Below are 22,849 nucleotides of genomic sequence, written 5' to 3'. Positions count from 1 at the left end.
TTTATTTTTAAACAAATCAACATTGACCTCTCGTGTTACGGGTTGTATATTGGATTGTTGTACAGGTAATAATGCATCACACTACACAGGATAAAAATTCCTGCAACGCGCCACACCATTTAGGTTCATTTAAGTTCAGATCACAAATTATTATACTTTACTTATAATATGCGTAGAATATTATTTTGCTATCAGCATTTTTTGTTTTTCGTTCTGTTTTTTCGTAAAATAAAAAATACTAAAAAATTCAGACTAGATACGAGCTTCACCATAATAATATATATATAAGAAGCAAATTAACAATAATAATGAGAATAACGGATAAATTTAAAGACATTCCTATTATTTGTATATAGGTAATACTTAGTAGTTCTATCATCTAAAGTTTAATTGTCATTCTGCCAATTATTAATTAATTAATTCATTATCCTCGGATGAATTAGCTAATTGAATATTTAAAATTCTAAATCATCGTTTTTTTTGTTTTTTTTTTCAATTGCAAATGATTTATACAGGAGTATGTTTTACAATACAATATATGTTTGGTATTTCAGTATTAATTAATTAATGTATAATTAACTATTTTGGCTTGAGCTGAATCTGTTATGCTACAGGCAGCACGGATATACTGTACTGTATATAGCATTTACGTGGCTTCGACTTATTATAAACAATATTAAGTATTTATAACACCTCGCACAAGATGAAAATCGTTCAATCCCCTCAATCTCGCGATTAGCCTTCTTTCAAAAAGTTTCCTTCATTTTTATTTGTCAACGTTACCTCGTAACGTAACGTGTAAAATATCATAAATCACAGGCTAATTGCACCAAGCTCGAAAGCAATGACTACGGAATCGGACTAAATCCCGATCCCAAGGGACTTTCGACGACGATCGTATCCTTTTCTATTTATTTCGTTATTTTCCTTCGTCTTTCCGTTTCGATGACCCGAAGGTGCGAGTTCAAGAAACTTACAAATTTTTTGCGTCGGTCAGGAGCGGGATTTTTAATTTCCGATTAGTCGCCGTAGTCACTGGACGTTCAGGACCGAATGCTTCAGCCTGATTAAAAGTATACATTAGAGCGTAATATTAAGTTATGTACGCACGTGTACAATTTATGTATATACTATAATAATACCTACGCTCTTTCTCGACACTTAACACGTGGTTCACTATGGTAAGTAATATGTTGTTAGGTAGGTATTACAAGTACAATGTGATAAATGAACCGGACACCGTAAAAATAGAATATTCTGTTTGTGTTGAACAAGAAGGTAAGAAAACGTGGATTGTTTTCTTATTATTTGCTCTTTGTATTAGAAATTTTTTTTTTCCTTTTTTTTTATTCATCATTCTCATCATTCGATCATTAATATATGAAAAAATGTTATACCACTAAGAAGTCGTTTAATCGCGTTCGATACAGATTGCAGTCGAAAGTTTGAGAACATCGTGCAACCATCTCGATCATATATTCGCGACGGCACGGTAGACATGAGGGGTATTTTTTAACGCAATCTCAGGTTACAGGCTGCAAGTTGCCGGCAGATCACTGGGAAGAGGGAAAATGAGGGACGAGGACGTGGGCGGGTCGATAAATAAAAGTGAACGATCTCAATGTAACGTGAAATAAAAAATGGTTATAAAAAGTTTACGCCGAGATAACAAACACATATCAATCACAGATCAACGTTGAAATAAATAAATCACACTGGACAAGATCTTACAATACTAAAGTGCTTAAAATAATGAATACATCCGAAACGGAGAGAGACATGAATAACAAAACTTTGCATCCGCTTCGCGGGGCAGAAAATCGAAAGGGAAGATTAACATTCGGCAGGACTCATATCGCGTCGGAGGTTTGCCCGAATCGCATGTAAGAGTGTACCGTGCGTATATGTGTAAGTACGTGGTTTCTCGTACGGAAAGGTGAACAATAATAATAATAATAATAATGATAATGATGATGATGATTATGATAATGATAATGATAATGATAATAATAATAATAATATAAATAACAATACACCGCAACTCAGGTTGAGTAAGTAATATATGCATATATGCATCATGCTGGGCGTCATGCGTCGTGCGACAACAACCCAAAGTCAACGAATAATATCAAATCGTGATAACGCGGAATGGGAATTAGGTGTATCAAAGAATACCCTCGTTTCCACTTAATTGGCTAAAATTTATACTAATTAATATTGCACGCGCCGGCACTGGGCCACCTCGCAAACTCCTCGGGGCACCAACAACTAAACTTTACGAAACACGTGTTTGATTCGAGAACCGAACTTATTGTTAGCGATCACGACTCCGCCTTCAATCGGCATCGAATCTGCACCAATCATACAATACTTCTTTCATCAGCTTCGCCGCGTGTGCGTATAACGCGCAGTCCACGCTGCAAGCTCGGACTTTCATAGTTTCTTTTACACTTTTGTACATCGAATCGAAAACGAACAATATGGGGGTACCAATTACACTTTAATAAAGCCGGGCAGTGCCCGCTGTTCGGCAACGTTCAGCGGTTATATAATTTGCTTGATTTCTCTCTCAACGCAGTTGGATTGTTTCACTGGTTCGTGAGCATCATTGTCATTTTTTTTACTTACAAATAGTTGTCTTCTAGTAATTAATTAATTTTTCTCCTCCGTTTTCACCTCACTCGCTTATATAGTTTATTAAATTTTTGGTTGAACGTTATTTTCTTCTTCCTCTCTCTTTTTTTTTTTTTTTTTCTTTGTTCTTATTTCTTTTTTCTATCCTCATTTTCTCTTTCTCTCTTTCAAGTTTACGGGTTACATCTATACTTACGCGCTACAACTTGTCGTTATATCAATATTATCATCATTATGTTTATTTATTTCTTTGTTTTTTTTTTTTATTTTATTTATTACGAACTACTCGTCACCAGACCTTGTTTATTATACATTACATAAATATCGCCCGCAAACCGCGATCTATGCAGGACCAACCGGCGACGTGGATTATATATACCTATGATACGCGTCGATGGATTTACCGCGTGCGCGGTAAAGAGTTACAGAGATACGAAGGCAAGCACCGCAGCCTGAAAATATTCGTTTTAACGCGATATTACAGGTCGTCGGAGATTCGCCGTTGAGTCGTATGTCATACGACCATTTCACCGCATATATCGTAATAATATCGTAACGAAAATCGGGAGCACGGTGCGTGTTCAAGTTTCTGACGTTTCCGCATTTGACGCGACATACAGTTACGACAATTCGCACGTAGGTATATAATATCACGTATGTGACACGCGCATCGGTTGCGCATCGAGAGATGCAGTGAGAACTGCCCGCATCTACAATCACCTACAACTCAATGTATACAATATTGTATAATTTGGTTATAACATATCGGGTATAACGTTACACGTTTCTCGCTATGCGTAATATGTGTATATATGTATAGGTATAGGTAGGCCTTGCCGGTTGATTGCGAATTTACCTTTCTCCCGTAATTATCCGTCTTACACTCGTCGTCATAGATTCGCAATCAAACGGTAGTCACGTACTCGCACATCTCCGTCGACTCGGCGACGATGCTGTTCGCGAACCAAGGGTCCCCGTATTTCGGGCCCTCCTCGCTCCTCGCTCGGTTCGGTCCCCGCGTCGCGGTCTCGTTTTGCATTCTGTACCTCGGCACCTCCTCGCTGAGCGACCTCTTCGCGTGGTGCTCAACGGCCGGAACCTCGAGCAGGGCCTTACAGCGGATCAGCTGCGGCCGCTGCCGGCTGCGGGATTTCGCCTCCTCGGACTTGGCGCGTCGCACCGACGCGCAGGGATCGATGGGAAAACTGGGGGAGGGATGCTCCTTCCATGCACCCTGGTAGATCGGAAAAGGGGATATCTGGTTCAGGAACTTCCACCGGGCGTCGTCCTCCGGCTGCGTCGAGGGCTGCATGGGGGGCGGAAAGGAGGTCGGAGTCACGGGACCGAAGGGGGACCAGCTGTCCTTGGGGCGTTCGTCGTGCGGGCTGCGGAGCTTCGGTTCCACCTTGGCAGCGCGGACGCCGGAAACCGGCTCGTCGGTAATAGCGATTTCCGGAAATATCGGACGTCCGGTCTTCGCCGCGTCGACCGGCTCCGGGGAGAGCGTCTTCTGCTTGTTCTTGCAGATCTTTACCGCGGCCGCGTCGCCCAGCGACTTCTGAGCCCCGAGCCAGCTCGACCCCCGCTTCTCGAGCGGCAACGAGAGGTGCGTTTTACCGGCGAACCGGAACTGCTGCAGCGCCAACTTTCCGCAGCCCTCGTCAGGCCCGGGCTCGTCGGCCTGCTCCCTGAGGTCCCACCTCTTCGAGGTAGTCTGCGACTCCACCCTGGTCTGCCTCCTCAGCTCGCGACCGGCGGGCTTCGCTCTTACCTCCGGACTCTTGGCGTCCTTGACAGTCGTCGTAGTCTCCGCGTGTTTCTTCGAGGGTTTGACGTCCGGGGTAGACGACTGCGCGTGATAGACCCAGGACGCCGAGTGCTCGTGGTGCTCGGGTGAGGGGGAGGCGTTCGCCGGCGACAGGGAGAGCCGCTTGGCCTTCGAGCAGGTGCATCGGGTCTTCCCGGGGTTCGGAAAGACCTCGGGTACCTGGAGGGTCCACCTCGCGTCGCGGGCCATGCGGGTATCGTCGCTGTTGTGCTTGCGGAGGTGGTGACGGGGCGCCGCGGCGTCGGGGTGAAGCGTCCACTTGTCGGTCTCGGCGCTGTGATGCTTCCGCAGGTCGCCGCGCTCGGCCGGCCGCCTGTTTGCGTCCGAGGCGAAGCTGCCGCGCGGACAAGTGCACTTTGACCTTGAACTCCTGGCGATGTCGATGTCGGTCTGCGACGCGTGAAGCTCCCACCGGAAGTCCGCGTTCCCGGCTCTCGTTCCCCGCCCCCTGAACTCCCATCGCGGCTCCTCGGGCGACAGGAAACTGTTCGCCCATCGCGTCTCGACGCTCCGGTGCTTCCGCAGCGGCTCCAAGCAGCTGCATTTCATCCCCGAAGACGTCGCACCCTCTTCAACGTCGAGCAGCGGCGCCGGCTCTATCGCGTCCAGGTCCTCGATCGTGTACGAGGCGCCCTTTTTACGCTGCGGGGCTTGAGGACGCGGGTGCGCGGCACCTCCGGAGGTCGACGGTGACGGGGACGACAGGGACGAATCAGGCCGCGGATGCTCCTCCTCGTCGGCGACCCGGCGGTCAGAGCGTCGTGACGTCACATCCGTGCCTGGCGATGCGCACCAGCAGGTGTGTGTAACTCCGTCAAGCTGCCTTGGTTGGCACGGCGATTCCGGAGACGACGAGGCTCCGCTCCAGACCGCTGCCAGCCAGGGTTCCTCGATCTCCTGCTCCGCATGCCTGCGAATCACAGGAATTTTCTCAATTACCATCACAGATATCATTTTTCTCTTCTTGCTTACACAGAGGACACAGAATTTCGTCTGTAATATTACTATATGTATCTATATAGATACACTATAAAGGTAACAAAACTAACAGTCTTTGCTGATTGAGGAACTTGAGAGGTAAATGGACAGTCTGCCACCATTTCCTCCAAAGAAGGTTGGGTAATTGAAAAACACCATTTTAATGATAATAGCAGACATTCGAAATTGTTGACAAAGGTACTCGTGCATCGTAGGTATCCATAAAATTAATGTACGATATTTTATTACGAATGTATAAATAGGAAGACATGAAAGCCGTCAGCTTTTCACTCGAAAACTTATTCACCGATTGCAAAAGAACTGTAGTCATCTGAAAATCAATGGTTTATCATACAATAAAAATACTGAGTATTGATCACTCGCAAAAGATGCGGAATCGTTAGTTTTCAACCCAGGAGTTTGATCCTCAAACATTTAATGACTAACGGAAGTTAAAAAATTCCAACTTTCAGATATTTGAATGGGAGAATTGAATATCCGATAACAGAGACAACTCGAATAATCCAATGAAACTCGTTGAGCAAACAATTATTACGACGTTTCCCAATCTGGAATAAAACTTGCGACGAGTAAGCAATTTCGGTAAATAAGATGCAGTTGTAAACTTTGTAAAGAATATTGTCATTCCTGTCAAAAGTGCAGTGAATGTCCATACTGACCTTGAGCTCGGTGAAGATCTCCGTGAAGAATCCGGGTTCGCTGTTAATGCGAAGCATTTTAGCGCTAAGTCGATTGACGATCAGGAGACATCGGTCCCAGAATTTGTCCTTGTTGTCCTCGATAATGAAGGGCTTCAGGGGATAGCTTATCTCGTTACCCATGTAGCTGTAGCTCAAGTACAAGCACGTCAATACCGTCGCCTGGAGCTCCTTCTCCGAGGCTTCCTCGCCGTCGACCAACTCTCTAACCAGCATGTACACGAACACGACGTTCGCGGGGTTGATGAAGGCGACGTCCTGCCGAAGGTAAGAAGAAGGAGAGAATTAGAACGAGGCGGAGTCACTCTCGCCTGATTGCGAGATAAATCGTGGCTTCTTATTAATGAATTACGAAATTATTGCCCCTGGCTCAGAAAAGTCACGCGAAGACGGCTTCGTGACAAATTAGATAATTGGAAGAAACTAGTCGCGATAATTCCTCGGCCATCCATAAGGAGATACCTGGAGTAATTAAATTGATGTTGATAGCGCCGGGCAATCTAGATCCAATCCTCTTAAGAGCGGAGTGAAAAAAACGAATGAAATTTTTTACAAGTATCAAACACGGGGCTGCACTTTCTCGAATGCAAAAAGTACACGTCGATACGGTGAAATTGTACGATCCAAGGTTCACCGATCGTCTCGAAAATAGTTTCTATTTTCTCCTCCATTCATTCAATATCTGTCTAGTGGTTAAATATTTTGCAGAAACTGGGCTCTTTTCCCTTTCAAGATAAGTGTAATAATACGGTTCGCGTGCAGAGAAAGCCGAGTGAGCCCGTTTTATCGTGGCAGACAGAAGAGTGAGTCACGGTTCGTATGTCGCGTGTTTTAGAGCTTACAAGTCCAGCAGCAGACGCCTACAGCCTTAACGATCGGCTAATCAATAGCTCGGTAAACCCGAGTCGGGTTCGCCGCAGTATAATTTCAAGTATAATAATCTCCCGGCAAACTTTATCAATGGATCAAAGAATTGAAGAAACAAAAAGGAAAACTGCGCCATTAAAATTCACTGCTGCGCGTCGAATTGCGGTTCCGGCGAACCTCTTCGCCAGTTCCTCAAAGTTAGCGTCCTTGTTTCAAGAACTTTAAGGTACGGTATATGAAACCGGATGAAGATCGTGTAAAACTCGACCCATAAATTCAGGGAAGTTCGGATCGGTCGGCAAGTAAACAATCCCAAGATTCCTGCTTCGGAAGGGATCGAATCGACCCAATACATTCCACTCCCCTTCCCAGTTTCAGGTGCAATAATAATTCCGTAGAGGACATAAAAATGGTCTCTGCAACCGGCCGCACGAAAGCGGGCGAAACGATTCACGTCGCATCCGCTGCTGCGACCGCATTCATCTAGGGCATCGATCGTTCTCCAGGTATCTAGTTCATCCGGGACCACGGCGACAGGGGTATCCGCCCCACGAAGAGGAGAAGAACCGGTCTGCGCACCCAGCCTCCGGTGATCCATTTACCTGGCTGAACCTACTTAGTCTGGGAAAACACTCCGCGGGTGAAATTAACACGCGAAAACATTTAATTGAGACTCGTGCAGCGAGAAGCGGGCGACCGGAAATGCAGGGAAAACATCTCGCTAATTGGCATCGGCAAAAATAGACGGGAGTGCCCCACGTTTCTCATATACCGACGAAGAGATAGACGGGAGCAGATTTTTTTTCAGAAGATTCGTTGAAGTGTAATGGAGTGAAGAGAGAAGCTTGCGTACGATAAGGTCACATGACGAGTGCTTTCAAGCCAAAATGGAGGTGGGGCCACAAGTTTTATCGCAACAAGCGGTACACTCCGAGCTTCCATGATAGACAGAGAAATCCTGAGCGATCTTCTCAATTCGATAAAAGAGAGCCAAGGGGGGTCAAACAGAATTCGAGGTGGACCTTTCGACGTCCTCGAAGTCGGTGAGGCCTCTGGTTGACCCGACAGGATCGATGCCCCCGATACCGGGGACTCTAGCCAGCAGCCTGCTGCCGTCGTCGTTGTAAAATTTGCACGTCCTTGATAATTTAATTGCCTGTGGTGGCAGCGCCATTACAGGGTATTTTGATATCTGGTGTGATACAAAAACATTACACTTCGGAAGGATCCGTGGAACGGTGAAGTTACTGAGAACGATATCCGATGAAACATTATACTAATATTACTTGTCACAAAATTAAACACAGTCGATTAGTTACAATTAGATTCGAATACACAAAATACACGACAACAAAGAGAGATTCGTGTTGATCACTGCCAATCTGTTATGTATAATGAAATTGATTTGAGCTGTGACTTTAAACATTTGCCTTTATTACGATCAAAATTTCTCTCACGCAAAAAATTGTTTAGATTTAGGAAAACGCTGGAATCATGCTTCCGTAGTCAATGTAGAGTACGCTTCTTCTTTTTTGTTTTTTTTTTAACGACTTAAATCTACTTTGATACAGGGAAAACGATCAACAATTGATATTCTCGTTTCTTATATCAAAAACTTGCGCCTTGATCATGTTAAACTGCCGCTCTTGCGTGATCCGGCGAAATCTACTCACGTCTGTTTAACTTTGATCACCGGTACGAATTATTTCCCGGAGATAGCGGTTTCCCTGATTCAGCGGAAAACGACGCGCAGCCGGTGAACTCAACCAATCGCCAAGGAAATGGCAAGTAATTGATTTCTCGAATTCGGATAAAATAGCTTGGTATGATTTTACGACGTCTTCTCGAGCCTCGGCGACGCCGCGGAATCTATTATACGACAAACGTCCAGCCCATCGAGAACTAGTTACTGCTGCAGTTATCGGAGTATGACGTATGACGTACCTTTTGCCATGATACACGTAACCACTTGATGAGGTAGCCGCAGAACTTTATTGTCGTAGGTACGTAATATTAATCACCCTGCACTGTCGGAATGGTGACTGCGTATCGAGTGTGGCGTATTTATAAGTCATACATCGATGCCTGGGTGGTACAATTGCGGAATGCTTATACCAACGGCGCAGTCATGCTTTTCAGAATGTTTAAGGCAGGGCAGAGCGTGTTACCTGGAAATTTCCATGAGTAAATATTCAATTACATCACATCACAGCAGCTTTTCACCTAATTATATAAATTGGGTCAGCTTTGGTCACGGCTGGTGTACCGAACCCAGTCGCTTAAGAACAGCTCCATATTGCGCTGTTCTATTTCCGAGAAATCATGTATTCGCGTACTCGGAGCATGCAGGAGTCGAAAATGGAATTTAATTATTATAGATTAAAAAAAAATCACTTCGGCTTTGTTCGTTTTCTGCTGCAGGCACCTTGGTATTCTCATCCAGAAATTAGTCGGCTTTGAACTCGTACTGTACCGAAGGAAGCCAGTGAAAAGTTACCTAGGTTCAAATTAAACGACACGTGCCGGCTTCTGGATTTCAATAGTCAAAGTCACCGTCTTGGTACAAAATATTTCCTCATCTTCCAACCTTACGTCATTCGTTTCCGGAGATTATTTTTCGAAATTCGACTCCGTGTAAAAGCACACCTGTACACGAATGTACGACGTAGAGTCGATCGGTCGATATTCGAGGGGTTGGCGCCCTGCCTTTTCCCCTTTTTACCCTGCCTCACCCTGGACAACACCACCCTCGTTTCGGTCTCGAGTCACGAAACGTGTTGACGCGTTGCGTTGATGTAGATGCTATACCCAAGACGAATCAAAGGCCCGTAGAAGATGATTAATCGAAATTATCGACCGGCGACTCCGGCTTGAATCATATTATCACCCCCCTAGCTGAAGGGTGAAGGAACTAGAGGGGTTGTCGAGGAAATTGAGAATTCTTCCAAACCCTTAAGAAAACGGGATCGGGTTACAATATTTACTGCAGGGTGAATCATTCTGCTTTCGTTCGAAATAAAATAATTCAATTGAGATTCGGTTTTTACGAGGTTTCGAATCAGCGGATGGTCGGAGCGTGACGGTTCTTTTCGCATTTTTATCCTCCACCTGAAACTAGGCGGCGGACTCGCCACACGTGCGCAAGACATAACGCGGTATTTTTTTGGCTTCGCGGTTGAGCTGTCCAGCATGAATCGAGAACTGCCCTCTCGACTTTACGTCTAGCTCGCGTCCCGTGAACAGAGAAATTTGTTCCTTCACCGACGTCGACGACGTGGATGACCAGCTGCGCTGGATCGCAAAAATATTGATATGGATTCTCATAATTGGATTTTTCCCCGTGTTCCACGCTCTTTGACGCCGACCAGCGACGTTTGGCTTAATTCGCCTTACAGTAACGATGCTGCCGTCGATTTTAGTGCGCCATTCCGATCACTCATGGTGACGGGCGTGAGGTCACATACGATATATTTCCCAGGTGAATTGCAACTTTGACCAAATTCCTCCTGGAAGCCGCGTGCGAAACGTTCAGGTTACCTTGTACATCAACGATACGTTTTACATTGCTCACCGGCTATAGTTTCTTATTGTCTTGCGGCCCTGATCGATCGACTTAATTACTGAACAACCGTTGTATCGATCTGCGGTGTTTATTTATATACGCATGTACTATACTATTTTACATTATTCGCGCGAATGACGCAGGTTGGGCATACGTCATTTAAATACCTACATCATTACTTCGAATTTGAACACGATCAGGCTTTCCGACTTATATGCGAACAAAAGGTTATATCCTGAAAGGTACTGGCGTTGCAAAAATTTTTAGAAAATATAAGAAGTCTCGGTATCATTTTGGTGCCTAATAAATTCGTCAAGAATACGTTATTTGATGGAACTTGTTTTTATATTCTGCTATAAGTTTCATTACCGCTATCAATTGTGAGGGTGATATTTGACCCTGTAGCCAATCTAATTGTTCAGCAAAGTTAACTAAAAACTGAAGAAGATATAAGTGCAGTTGGATTTGTTTTCCGGCATGGTTATATACGGAAAATGTCTACCGAGAAAAAGTCTTCAGTGGAGGAATCTTGCGATTCTATTGATGGAAATGTGTTTGTTTCGTTTTTCTTTCTTCGTGTTGCAGGTATTGCAGTATTAATACAAGTGTGAAGTACATCGAATGATAATGTTTGCTTTTGATAGCAATATTTATTATTTTTCAATTATAAATTTATTGCCTTTTCGGTTAGAAAAATATGGTTTAAGCAGTATTTGAATATTTTTCTGTGGTGTCATTTTCAATCTTGATCATTGCATCATACGATTGTGTGAATACTCAAATGGTTTTAACGGATATATCGATTGTAAAAAATATTTTCATCACAAACTGTTGAGTGGCTACGACTGAAACGAACGTCATCATTCGAACTATTATATGAACAGATCTTGCACGTAGAATGTTTCGTGGTTTCCCGTGAGTTGAATGCACGTTAACGGGCATGATTATATATTTATATCTGCTTTCCAATCTACTGCAAGTCTTGCATGGACTTATACACAACTACCCAAACACCAATGTTCAAATATTGTTCGTGTATATGGTACAGATTTCAGGGAATGCCCCTCCGATGAAGTTTATCACCGTGCGCTAGTATTTACTTGGAATCATGTGATCGCCTTAAATCGGATTGCCCTATATAAAGTGGATGAGAAATGAGCGTTCTTATTATCGAACTGAAGTCATGGTTGAGGTCTATGAAAGACTACGCCTACAAATACATGCTAATCTCTGATGATTGTATCATTTTCTCCGAATAAAACTGATTCAACATAGGTATGTATCAATTTTTGGAACGCGTCGAGAGTTTACTTAATTTTAATTATTTCACTTCAGCGTCTATAAATACAGCGCGATGCGTTTGAGTTTGAGCTTTCCAGATTTGCAAAACCTTTCGGACAATTTGTTGCAAAAGTCACAGTGTTCACGGTTAAGAAGAAATGTCTTTGATCTTATGTTCGACCTATAATTGGCTGACTGCAATTACGCACAAAAAATAAGTCGTAGTAAAATGTCAAGTCAATAATGGAGGGTGTTTTGAAAGTTGACCATTACCACGTTGTTCCGGCTACGATCTGGGAATTCAGTTACGCCATCACAACATCCTATTCAACTTTAATTTAGCCCACGTATTTACTCTACCTGCGTTAACGATCCACTACCAATTAAATGATTATTCATGGAGCGTTGAATTTACACGGAACCTTGTGCGGTATTTTTATCTTATCACTTATACGGTACAATGTGTAATAGCACTGTGGAATTTAATTACGATACTCTCGTGTAAGCCATTACCCTCATAGATGTTGATATTCTACTCGAGCATGCTTTGAAACGTGTCTCTGTGAGTTATTTATATGGATGCTCACAGCGTTATTATTAATATTATTATTATTATTGTTATTATTATTATTATCAAATTTTACTTTATTCGGAATTCGACTTGACATGAACTCTTCAAAGACTATTTTCAAGTTCGAATCTTCCATTTTCCGAGAGTAGCTAGCTGGTATGAAAATTATATAACATCGTACATTCATCGTAACTGATCTTGAAAAATTTTACATCGGAATGCAAGCCAACGAAAGTAAGCCTTTTGCAATAAGCTATGCGATCATCGGGTCATTAACTTTTGAGAACTGGTATAGAAATTTCAGTAGCCGAAGCACCGAGATAAGAGAGAAATGTCCTCAAGCGACTCCGAAAAAGGACATGGAAAAAAAAGAGGCTGCGACTCAGGGGGGCGGGAGGTAGAAAACTGGTGGCTGCAGCTTTTTACACCTCCCCACCAACTCTTGGCAATAAATAAATGTATTTATAGATAACAAAAACAAATATGTACTGATTAGTAAGTTCATTTCTGTCGAAAGTCCGATAGCATTTATTACTTCGTAAGCCATCTAATTAAGTCGTATAAAATCCGACCCAAAAGCCAGAGTAGATTAGAATGAACTCAACCTCAGTCGCTACTGTGTATCTATATAGCCTGATAGCAACATTCTTTACGTTATATAGATGTAGGTCATTGTTCTGGCCTTCACAATTATCGCCACTACTTCTCATAAGCTTCGTTTCATTTGAAAAACAATTAATCTTGCAGAACGCATGTGCGTCGCCATTGTCCTAAACACTTGAACAACTTTGCGAACGAATCGTAAGGCGAAGGAAATTGGGACCGTGGAGATGTAAATTGTCACTTTATCTGTCTTATAATGTGAGAAACGATCGCCATAAATATGTGGCATCTTTAACATACGTGTGTATAATGATATGATATAAGCTAATCAGGATAATTAGGATAATACGGAAGGAGTTTGTGACTGCAGTTAAATACAATAAATAAGACGTGCTAGGGGTTGGATACCCACAATTTTCACCCGGCCTTGATTCAATAAACTTGTAAAACTATTACGTCACGTTGTTATCAAGAAAGCACATCCAGGCTGATCCAGAGAAGATTACGAACTCGTTAGTTATGTTATTCCGGCACCACATTATGTGGAAATAATTAGCAACACAACCAAGACATCTGTTTCCACTCATGAAATATGTAGATTCGCTTTTCCATCGCAAAACTAGACGATTTCATTTACCACAAAGTTTTAACTCAAAAATTTGCAACGAACAACTAAGATGCACTTGAGTGATTGTATTCGTACTTTCACATAAGTAACTTCAAGCCATGTTTTGGCACAACTGATGTTTCTGATTGTAGCAACTCCGTTGTACGTTCCGTTCGAAATGGATTGCAATAATAAATAATTATGGATGAATAAAATGGTCGCAATTGTACAAACAAAAGTAACGAAGACGACACTTCACTGTAAGTCGAATAACAGCTGCGTGGGCTGTTCAAGGAACATGTTTAACCGTGAATAAATTGAAAAAAATATCTCACCAGTATTGTCTGAACCGTGACAGACCAATGTCGACATGATACGTGGGTCATATGTTTGTTTGATTCTATTCTTACTCGACGTTGTCACATGTAAGTATTTCGCATTTTATTTCTTTCTTTCCACGCTCACTGTGTGAGAGTCGATTACTTTCGACTTCTCCGAATAGATTGGTCGTTTTTGTACGTCGAAAAGGCGACACGAATCACCAAAGAAATGTGAAAACATTAAACGATAGTTAATTATGATATAAAAAATTAATATCAAAAACGAACATGATATTGAGCTCAACTTTTTGTATTGCACAAATCTATCAGCGGCGAGTTTAGGACAAGACATAATATCGGTGCACGCCGCGTTACCATATTGCGGACCGAACACAATAACGACGAAATGTGGAAATCCATGTGAATTCACATGCGGTCAACTTAAGCCAAAATTTTGTCCCAAGGTAGGCAATCGGTTGTGTAATTTTAAGTAACAAATTATCACTATCATTTTTGCACAATCTTGATTCTTGAAAAATTACATCGACTACTAATACACGACCATGCTATTTATTCTTCAGGTTTGTATACGTAACGGATGTGTGTGCAAGCCAGGATACGTCAGACGCGACGAAAACGGTCCTTGCATTCACGAATCATGGTGTGCACTGGTGGCAGAGAAGTGGGATTGGATATACCGTCCTCGACCGAGAGCCAAAGGCGTAACAGCCGTGCGGCAGAATTAGTAAAAGCACTAACTGCGAATACTGTAAACGAAACGCATGCGTGAAGAGTTGTTGAAAATTTGTCTAAATGAATCCTTTCGGAAATGGAATTAAATATTTGGTATTTGAATAACGAACAGTCAATATTGATCAACTACTAAACACCTCTGCCACATTGATAATCACCGTGCGTTTGACGAACCGTGAAGTAAGCTCACGAGCCTCAATTAAGCTGCAGCGCTTAACAGCGACAAATAAGAGGTGGAAGGCTTTCAGCGAATGCATAAAATCACTAGTCGAAGTAGCATGATTTCCGAAGTGGTATCACAGCGAGAAAAGTAGGAACAGTAAAAGAGAGCTGCTTACTTATTCAAAGTGTAAACTTTTTGAACACGCTCCGACTGTCAGGCAAGTCTGGGCTGGTGATTCCGGCGCTTCGTCAAGCGAACGCTCATTCGCAAGCTGGTTAATTATGTGCAACTTGAAGGGCAGAAGGATCCCTCCCGCGTTTCCTAAACAACCTAAATTCCCTCAAGAATTCCCTAGCAGACGTAATTTGGCAAGTTCCAAACCCACGGGACTCGGAACGCGTAACACCCCTGCAGCTTGTACGCAGATGTGCTTATACGACTTACACAGCTTCGCGGAGCTTTTTCCTACGCACAAAGGTTGAATGCCCTTGTATCAGCTACGCATTTTTCCACACGTTCCCCACGGGGGGGCTGATCAGTCGGCTCTGTTCCACGCGCGTGTGCCCTACGTAATCGCGCTTTCTTACACACACGTACTCTACGCGCAAGCACCCGCGCTTTTGGCGTACAACGCACCACCACCCATAAGTCTAATTCCCGCGCACGTGACCCCTTCGGCATTTCTGCACACCCCCCGGAGTTTGGGGTTGCCGGGAAGGCATTGCCCTCTGTTGGGGCGAGGGTGGCGTCTGGCCCCCGGATGACGTCCCGTCGCATCCGGCGTTAACGAAGCTATCGAAAATTCGAGGAAATGCGGACGAAGGCTGCGGTTCGATTCGAAAAGCTCGAATCGCGCAACCTGTTGTATAGAAAATAAATATGCAGGTATCTACGTAGAGATTCGTGCAGAGATAATGATTGCGCTTCTTTTCCAGTTTCGCTCTGGCTTTGACTTTGATACGCAAGCTCCCCTTTCCCATGCATCAGTTTCCTCTTCGCAATATCGACGCGTCGACGTTAACGTAATGCCTGCGCCGTGGGGCGTCGCGACGTCCCTTTGCGGCTGGCGCAATACGGATGCAATTAAACCGCGTGTAACCGTACGGATGAAAGCTTCCCGCTGCGTGTTTATTCGCGTGACGTAGCAGCGCGCGTTGTAGCCTTTTAGGTGCACTGGGTAAGGGTGGCTGCACCACAGCTGCGAGAATACTGTGCGTTCGACCCTGATCCGCGTCACCTTGGTACTCGGTATGTACAACTCATCATCAAAGTCATCAAATTTTCACTTAACGAGCTCGAATCTCCCGCTATAATTCCCGAGTGTAAGTCACACCCAGCCGACGACGACTCTTGGGCTTGGACGTAAAACCTCCGAGATTTCGAGGACCCTTGTATCGGGACCGATAAGGACCGTGGCGCATTGTTCGTTCCGGCTAATGGGTTTTCGGTGAAAGGAAGCGGTGCTATGTACGAGTCGGGCTGCGGGCACCCTCTCAACGTCCGCGTCGTGTCGATTCTTCGGATAGGATTGCACGCTCCGCGAGACACGCGTCCCTTTCATCGAAACCAAGTCTATAACCAAGCGAACCGCACTAGGCCAAGAGTCCACTGATTACTCGGCGCAAGCCCCGACCACTAATCACCCCGGCTCGAAACGAGCTTTCCCGGAGCTCCCGAGCGCAGGGGATGTTGAGCTTTTGCAAATCTAATCACCGTTCGATGAAATAGAACAGTCGGCATACGGAGTGCGTTACATCAGCCGGTCTCGGACCGTCACTTCCAGTTTTACGGTCCGATTTCATCGCCGGTTTAGGGCTGCGGCCGATGAAACATATTGCTGGTCGAACAAACGCCGCGCCCCGTGTCGAGCGAAACGAGTCCAGGTCCCCGGGGATAACAGGGGGCATTTTGACCCGTCTTCTAGCGAGTGGATTCAACCTCCAGCGGCAAGGCTTGGGGGAAAAATTCGAACGACCGTTGCGCAGGCGCTGCTTTCGTAAATATTTACGATCCACCACGTCGCTTGATGTCGGACCATTAGAGAGATTGTTTTGTTGGAATACCATTAGGGACGATATTTCATCGGATTTACCGCGCTATCGACCCGGCCCAGTTCGACAATGCAAATTCAAAATGGGGTTCAGTTTTAACGAAGGCAACGCCCCCGGTTAACGTTCTCTGCACGCCGGTTATCCGCCCGGTCAATGCGGATCGTTTCGACTGCTCCTCGGATACTGTTTATCGGTTTTCTTTCACTGACCTGCCATCCCTGAAGTAGCAGACTCCGGTCGACTTTCTTTAGCCAAACGACCGCGTCGCCAGCTTGGAAGTCGCGCAACCGTGTGCATTTCCCATGCAGGTAGACACCGAGGCACTTGAGCAGCTCCGACGTCGAGGCCTGAATAACAGTCTTCCTCGGGCCGGGGGGCAGAGGTTTTTGGACCAATTTTTCACAGGTTGGATTGTGCGTCGTGTGATTGTTGTTTGTCACGGGTACTTTGATCTGTGAAAAGGGTGCCGGTTCTAGTGAAAATCGTGGTAAGCGAATCGTTATGGAACGCGATTAGTCTACGTGTACTCGTCAAGTTATTATCACAGTGTGCGCGATACGATCTGACGTTGATGAGTAATCTCGTGTCAATGTCATGCAATGTCCAAAGTCGAAGAACTAACTTTCGTTCGAGGCAATCGTTACTAGACGCGTATTTATTCATCGACGAACTAACGAAACAGTTGTAGATGCAACCTCGAATTAGTCATTGAGCGTCGACGCTGAATAATAAAAGTCTCGAGAACCGTCAATGTCGGAGTTGAGAAATTAGAGCAAGGAGGAAAAAAGAATTAAGAAATAAAACAATCACAAACACATTGCAAACGGGCTACGCGTTATCTAGACATTGATAAGGACTTGGACAACGTTTTAACGTCGCGCGGAGAAGGATGACGAGGCGAATCAGACTCATCACCGCTTATCTGATGATTGCGAGTTTACAGCGTAGGTACATTATAATACTCAATCTAAATATAATAAGAGCAGCTAACGTACGACGTAATTAACTCACCTGCGGGGTCTGTATGTTCTTGTTCTTATCAACGATGGGTATATTGTCGAGAGGCTGTCTGAAGGTAATGTTTTTATTTTTGTTGTCAAGTTTCTTCTTGTTGTTGTTGGTAGTGCTGAACCGTTTCCACGACAGAGCGTTAATGAACAGCGAGTGCTTTTTGAGGTTCTTGTCGAGGGCATTCTTCTCGGATATTATCCTCGCGTTGTCGTTGCAGTTCAGATTGATATTATTGTTCTGCAGCGAGTTGTTGTTGGGCTGATTCGTCGGCGCCGGCGCGACCGAGGACGTGCCCTTATTCTCGCGGTTCTTGGCGTTGTTCAGCTGTTCATAGTTGAAGTTGTTCAGGGTGAAATCGGCGGGGTGCTGATGGGCCGCGGTCGGGTAACCGGACCCACGCCGGTCCCGCGGACTGAACGACAGCACGGTCCCCATCTTCTTGTTTTGGGCCCTGGCCGCGGAGGCGAGCTTCGCCCGAGTAGGTACGGCGAGGGCTTGGGGCTGTTGGGGCGGGGGCGGCGGGGGTGGTGGCGGCCTCGGGGGTCGCGGGGGGCTCGGCGAGGACGCGGTTAGCGGTAGGGGCGGGGGCGGGGGTGGCGGCGGCGCCTGCCTCGGCGTCGAAGTCCCGCTGGGTCCCGTCAGCGAGGGTGCATCCCAGGGCTCAATGGCCTCCTCCACGGCGGGACCCACCACCTCGCTCAGCCGACCGCCCAGCCTGCCTTCGGTCTTGAGCTTCGGGCAGTTAATATGGCCGCCCTGAAGAACGGAGAACCCCGGCTGCTCGGAGACGATCAATACCCAAAACCCCTAAGCGAAACGGTTGCGGGCCCTCGACGTCTTGGCCTCGTGGCTGTTGCACCCTGCCGCACGATACTCGGAACCCAAGGCGGTGGTCCTTCCTTGTGCAACCTGGGGAAGATGCACCGCGGTACAAGGGCCCCGGCAAAATGGCGATCGCGCGATCGATTCCCCTTCGCGAATCTCTCGGCACCCGCCTCCGGTTCCTCCGCCTTCTTCCTTCTCCTTGGAGCTCACCGCTGATCCACTCGGCTACTCTCGCTTCCTCCCCCAACGACTGGGCGGTTTGCGATTTATTTTAGTTATACCCTCTTCTCACCACCGATGGGCTTCGATTATAACGTTCTACGGTTCACCTGTACGGTCGAGCGTTTACGACGAAGCACTGCACTTGTTGTTTACTACGGGTGACACGGTCGGCTGGTCGTTGGAAGGCCGGCGCGGTCATGCGAGAATGTTCTGCATCTTTGTTGAGTATAAGCGATACTCGTTACACGCTTATACGAGTATAACAACTCTCTATCACAGTCCTCCGCACGGTGTCAATAAAACAATAAATTACTCTCACTATATCACAGTCTCTGCAGGCGTAGAACGAGGAGATGATAATCCTTAATATGTGCAGTAATGCGACACGCGGTGATCGTCGGAATACTCTAGAAGCACCTCGTCGTCCGCTCGCGTCAACGAACTGCACTTGCTCGGTTTCACAGCGCCGATGATAGCCTCGAGGGCGCTCCTCAGGAGAGCTGCAACTTCTGTCAAACTGTCCTGTTGGTGTGGTTTCGTGTCCGCCAGCCAAGACGAACGCCCCTCGGTGTGCTCACTGCGCGCGCATTCGTTCGATAACGCGAACGGCCGCCGTCGCGGGCATCAAGGGTGGCGGGGGCGTAAGGGAGCCTCTGGGGTTGGAGAGACGAGGGTGCGGACTCACACACCGACGGCTCCTTCGCGTCCGTGAAGATATGGTTTACCTACTCACCGACGACGCTTTTTCAATCCACCACCATCCCCGTCCTCGCGGTCCGCCAGAAAGAGAACAGGGAATGTCGAAAGCACCAAAAAACCGGACGTTCCGTCAAATTCTCGATGTACCACGGATTAACGTGGATTTCAATCTTCTTCGTCCCACGCGATTCCTCCGAGGCGAGCAAAAAGCTCTCCGCCTCTCCCAGGCTCCTAAATAGCTAAAAACGACGGTAAACAAACATCGTCTGACGCGCGTAGTCTGTAACTATACGTCGGAAATATAATTGGACTGAATCACGGACAGCGACTGACACTTCCGAGGGAAACGACCAACTCAGAAATTACGCACACCTATATTCCAAGCATCGTATCGTGAATAATAATACTTCCTCGTAACGATGATCGCAATCAAAGTTTCGCCCAACAGGCCGCTCGCGTTTATCAGAGAACTCCGTCACTGAGTTTGGTATCCGAACTGAACCTCGGGTATGCGGCCGTAATGAAAACGGGCCTCTGTCGCGGGCTTCTACGAGAGATTTAATTATCCTTGATTTATTATTGATATCGTGGGAGCCCCGCCGTTCCTCCAGCTCAGCTCGCGCTCCCCCTTCTCGATCAGGGAACCACTAGAGCAGTGCTTCGTCTTTAGAAAAGACGGAAGATATCCGCAACCGGGGGAGCAAGAAGTGTCGAAAACAGACTCATAAATCAAGATCTCCCCTCGAGTCCGTTTTCGCAACGTCATTTCAGCCGTTTCGTCGCAGCGTGAAATCGGAGGACCCGAGACACAGGCGCATGTCCTCACTTTGACGTATATGTGTAACATGCACATTTCGTTTCAATTGAGCGGTTTTTTTTAATCAGTATTTTTCGTGATCCTGCTTTCAAATCTGTATTTTCCTGTGATTTTTCATCCATACGAGTACATTTACGATCCTCTGAAAACGGTATATGCTAAAGAGATAGATGGTGATTTCCAGTGATAGCAAGACACGTATAACTCTATCTTATTATCTGTAGGAAATTTGATAAATCTCGTTCAAACACCGTGCTGTGTTTGATCCGCATGTGCAGCTGTGTATCCGGATTGAAAATTTGCTGTCAAGATTTGCAACGGCCGATTAATTAGCGCGATATGCGGATCTCGACAAGCCAAATTCTCATCGAGTGTACGTGTAATGAGAAGAGATAACATAGGATACCCAGCCGGAATTAATACAGTCATGTGTTTATTGCGTGGCTCAGCGGATCGAGTACAAAATAAGCTAGACTGGGTCAGGCAAGATGGTGGCTTTCGCGCTTCGATACGGAATGTGGTAGTTTTCCGGATTAATCCGAAGCTTGACGATCCGTGAAGACCACTAAATATCGGACACGCCTCGCAAAAGGGTCGATTTTATCACCCTCACAAATTCCGACAGCACACGATGTGTTTTTTGTATTCCATTCCTGAAGCTACACGACACTCTTTACATACAGTTTTATATACAGCTTTGCTAGGCACTTCTAAACGCAGGTGTGAAATCCAATTTCCTCGTAGCACTCGAGTATTTGTGAAGACTACAATGGGGTGACGGTGTCTTCTGAAATCGAATAAGAATCATCGCCTTTGGAGTTTATCGATAGTCTTGAGTGAAAAGCTCAAGTTCGTAAGGATTGAAGAAAAATTTGAGCTCACTCACTACAGAGACCAGGAATAAAATAAACTTCGAGTCACTTTAATAAGTGAAAAATAAACTATGTAGTCTGAAAACATGTAATTGCTGGTACACGATTAGTGGGAATAATAATTTAATTTACCTAAATTCATATGAATACGACTACTATGATAACACGTTATAAATTATTGGAATGTGGCATCGAAGCTCGACTTGCTACCGAGTTTTGACTCACTCGACGAACTGGAACTTTGGACAACCATAAGGATCCGACTTATTCTCGGTCACTGTAGCGTCAGCTTAATCTCGATTATTACGGCACGTAATTTAGGTTCCACGTAGAGACGCACAGATGGCTGTCAATTTTAGGTGAAAGAGGCTTTCAATTGCGAAGTTCCAATTACGTGAAAGCAAGGAATTGAGAATTCAACTCCTTCCTTGAGTATCCTCAGCTGAAAACTTCGTGGAAACCTGTTAACAAATCTTGGCCGAACCTTGAGCTTAAGAACTGAAAGGATGAAGGACGTCCATAAGTGTTATACGTCCTTGTACTCGGACGCACGTATCTAGGTCCAGGCCACGCAACTCAAATACCCCCGTTTAAATATAATATAACCTCCTTTTTCTCGCAAGGGTTGCTCCACGCTGGAACGACAATTACGTTACATTGTTGCGCAAAGAGCCTGTCGCTCACTTTTTTGGTAGTAGGTATACCATTGAGCTTCTTTAGCCTGAATAGCTGCACGTGGCGTGCTCATCGTCGTGCCCTCTTTCTTTGCAGTCTGACGACGATTAAACCTCGAGGGAGAGAAGAAAAGGCGGTGTGGTTTATGAATTGAAAAATGAAATATGTCCAACGCGACTTTGGCCGAACATTCGTCACCCAAGGCTTGAAATAAAAATAAAATGGTAAAATTATCGAGCAGCTTGTGCGAAATTGTGCTGGGGTGGATTAATTAATGATCCCCGGTAACATTTACGCAGGATGGATAAACCCGCTCGGGCGTGATTTCCCGACGAAATAACATTGGCCTAGATCTGGAAAATCTGCAGGTAGAGGTAAGTTGGGTGGATGGTTGGGTGAAGCCGAGCTGTGATATTATTATATCCCGGATAGTTAATTACCTCCTCAGGCTGGCGGGGCAAAACAAAAACAAACCGATCAATGCTCAACTGGCTGGGTTGTCGGAGCGACGGAAGTGAGAAAAATAGGGTCGTGAAACTCGGCGAGTCGATTATCAAGAATTTTTATCCCGCGTCATATAAATTAAATCATACAAGTTAAATCGCATTAGCGAGCCTGTATTCGCATCGCACCGTGCAGAACTTTTTCACTGAAACTCGGTCATTACTACGATCGGTTATAAACCAGAATCCCGGAACTTTTGCTATTTTTTCCTCCAATCACAACTAGCGGTAATCCTGACGGTTCACAGCTATTTGAACAGCGAACTGCCTCGCGTGTTTCAAAGTGGT

The 22,849-nt window shown here is 45.3% G+C and overlaps 2 protein-coding genes across 2 annotated transcripts; one reads left to right on the top strand and one right to left on the bottom strand.

Annotated features, from left to right (window-relative positions):
* Positions 1–5,245: 5,245 nt before the first annotated feature.
* On the bottom strand, positions 5,246–19,572 carry LOC124308278 (cyclin-dependent kinase 5 activator 1). The gene is made up of 4 exons (XM_046770883.1): positions 17,949–19,572; positions 17,147–17,389; positions 6,121–6,417; positions 5,246–5,372 (listed from the first exon to the last, which is right to left on the bottom strand). Exons 1-4 carry the CDS (start codon positions 18,381–18,383, stop codon positions 5,277–5,279), a joined length of 1,071 nt encoding a protein of 356 aa, XP_046626839.1. The 5' UTR covers positions 18,384–19,572; the 3' UTR covers positions 5,246–5,276.
* LOC124308298 (cysteine-rich venom protein 1) lies at positions 13,941–14,828 on the top strand. The gene is made up of 3 exons (XM_046770918.1): positions 13,941–14,075; positions 14,301–14,434; positions 14,552–14,828. Exons 1-3 carry the CDS (start codon positions 14,021–14,023, stop codon positions 14,714–14,716), a joined length of 354 nt encoding a protein of 117 aa, XP_046626874.1. The 5' UTR covers positions 13,941–14,020; the 3' UTR covers positions 14,717–14,828.
* Positions 19,573–22,849: the final 3,277 nt, after the last annotated feature.

Source organism: Neodiprion virginianus, chromosome 1 (assembly GCF_021901495.1).
Source record: "Neodiprion virginianus isolate iyNeoVirg1 chromosome 1, iyNeoVirg1.1, whole genome shotgun sequence".
Lineage (NCBI taxonomy): Eukaryota > Metazoa > Arthropoda > Insecta > Hymenoptera > Diprionidae > Neodiprion > Neodiprion virginianus.
Note: the sequence above shows the minus strand (reverse complement) of the source record. Positions and strands in the feature narration are given on the sequence as shown.

Bases quoted from the DNA above. Each gene is read 5' to 3' on its own strand.
- LOC124308278 (XM_046770883.1), bottom strand. From the start codon at position 18,383: ATGGGGACCGTGCTGTCGTTCAGTCCGCGGGACCGGCGTGGGTCCGGT. The intron at 17,390-17,948 runs GTGAGTTAATTA...CCCTTTTCACAG, and splicing joins AGAACATACAGACCCCGCAG to ATCAAAGTACCCGTGACAAA. The intron at 5,373-6,120 runs GTCAGTATGGAC...TGTGATTCGCAG, and splicing joins AGATCTTCACCGAGCTCAAG to GCATGCGGAGCAGGAGATCG.
- LOC124308298 (XM_046770918.1), top strand. From the start codon at position 14,021: ATGATACGTGGGTCATATGTTTGTTTGATTCTATTCTTACTCGACGTT. The intron at 14,076-14,300 runs GTAAGTATTTCG...CAAATCTATCAG, and splicing joins CTTACTCGACGTTGTCACAT to CGGCGAGTTTAGGACAAGAC. The intron at 14,435-14,551 runs GTAGGCAATCGG...TTTATTCTTCAG, and splicing joins AGCCAAAATTTTGTCCCAAG to GTTTGTATACGTAACGGATG.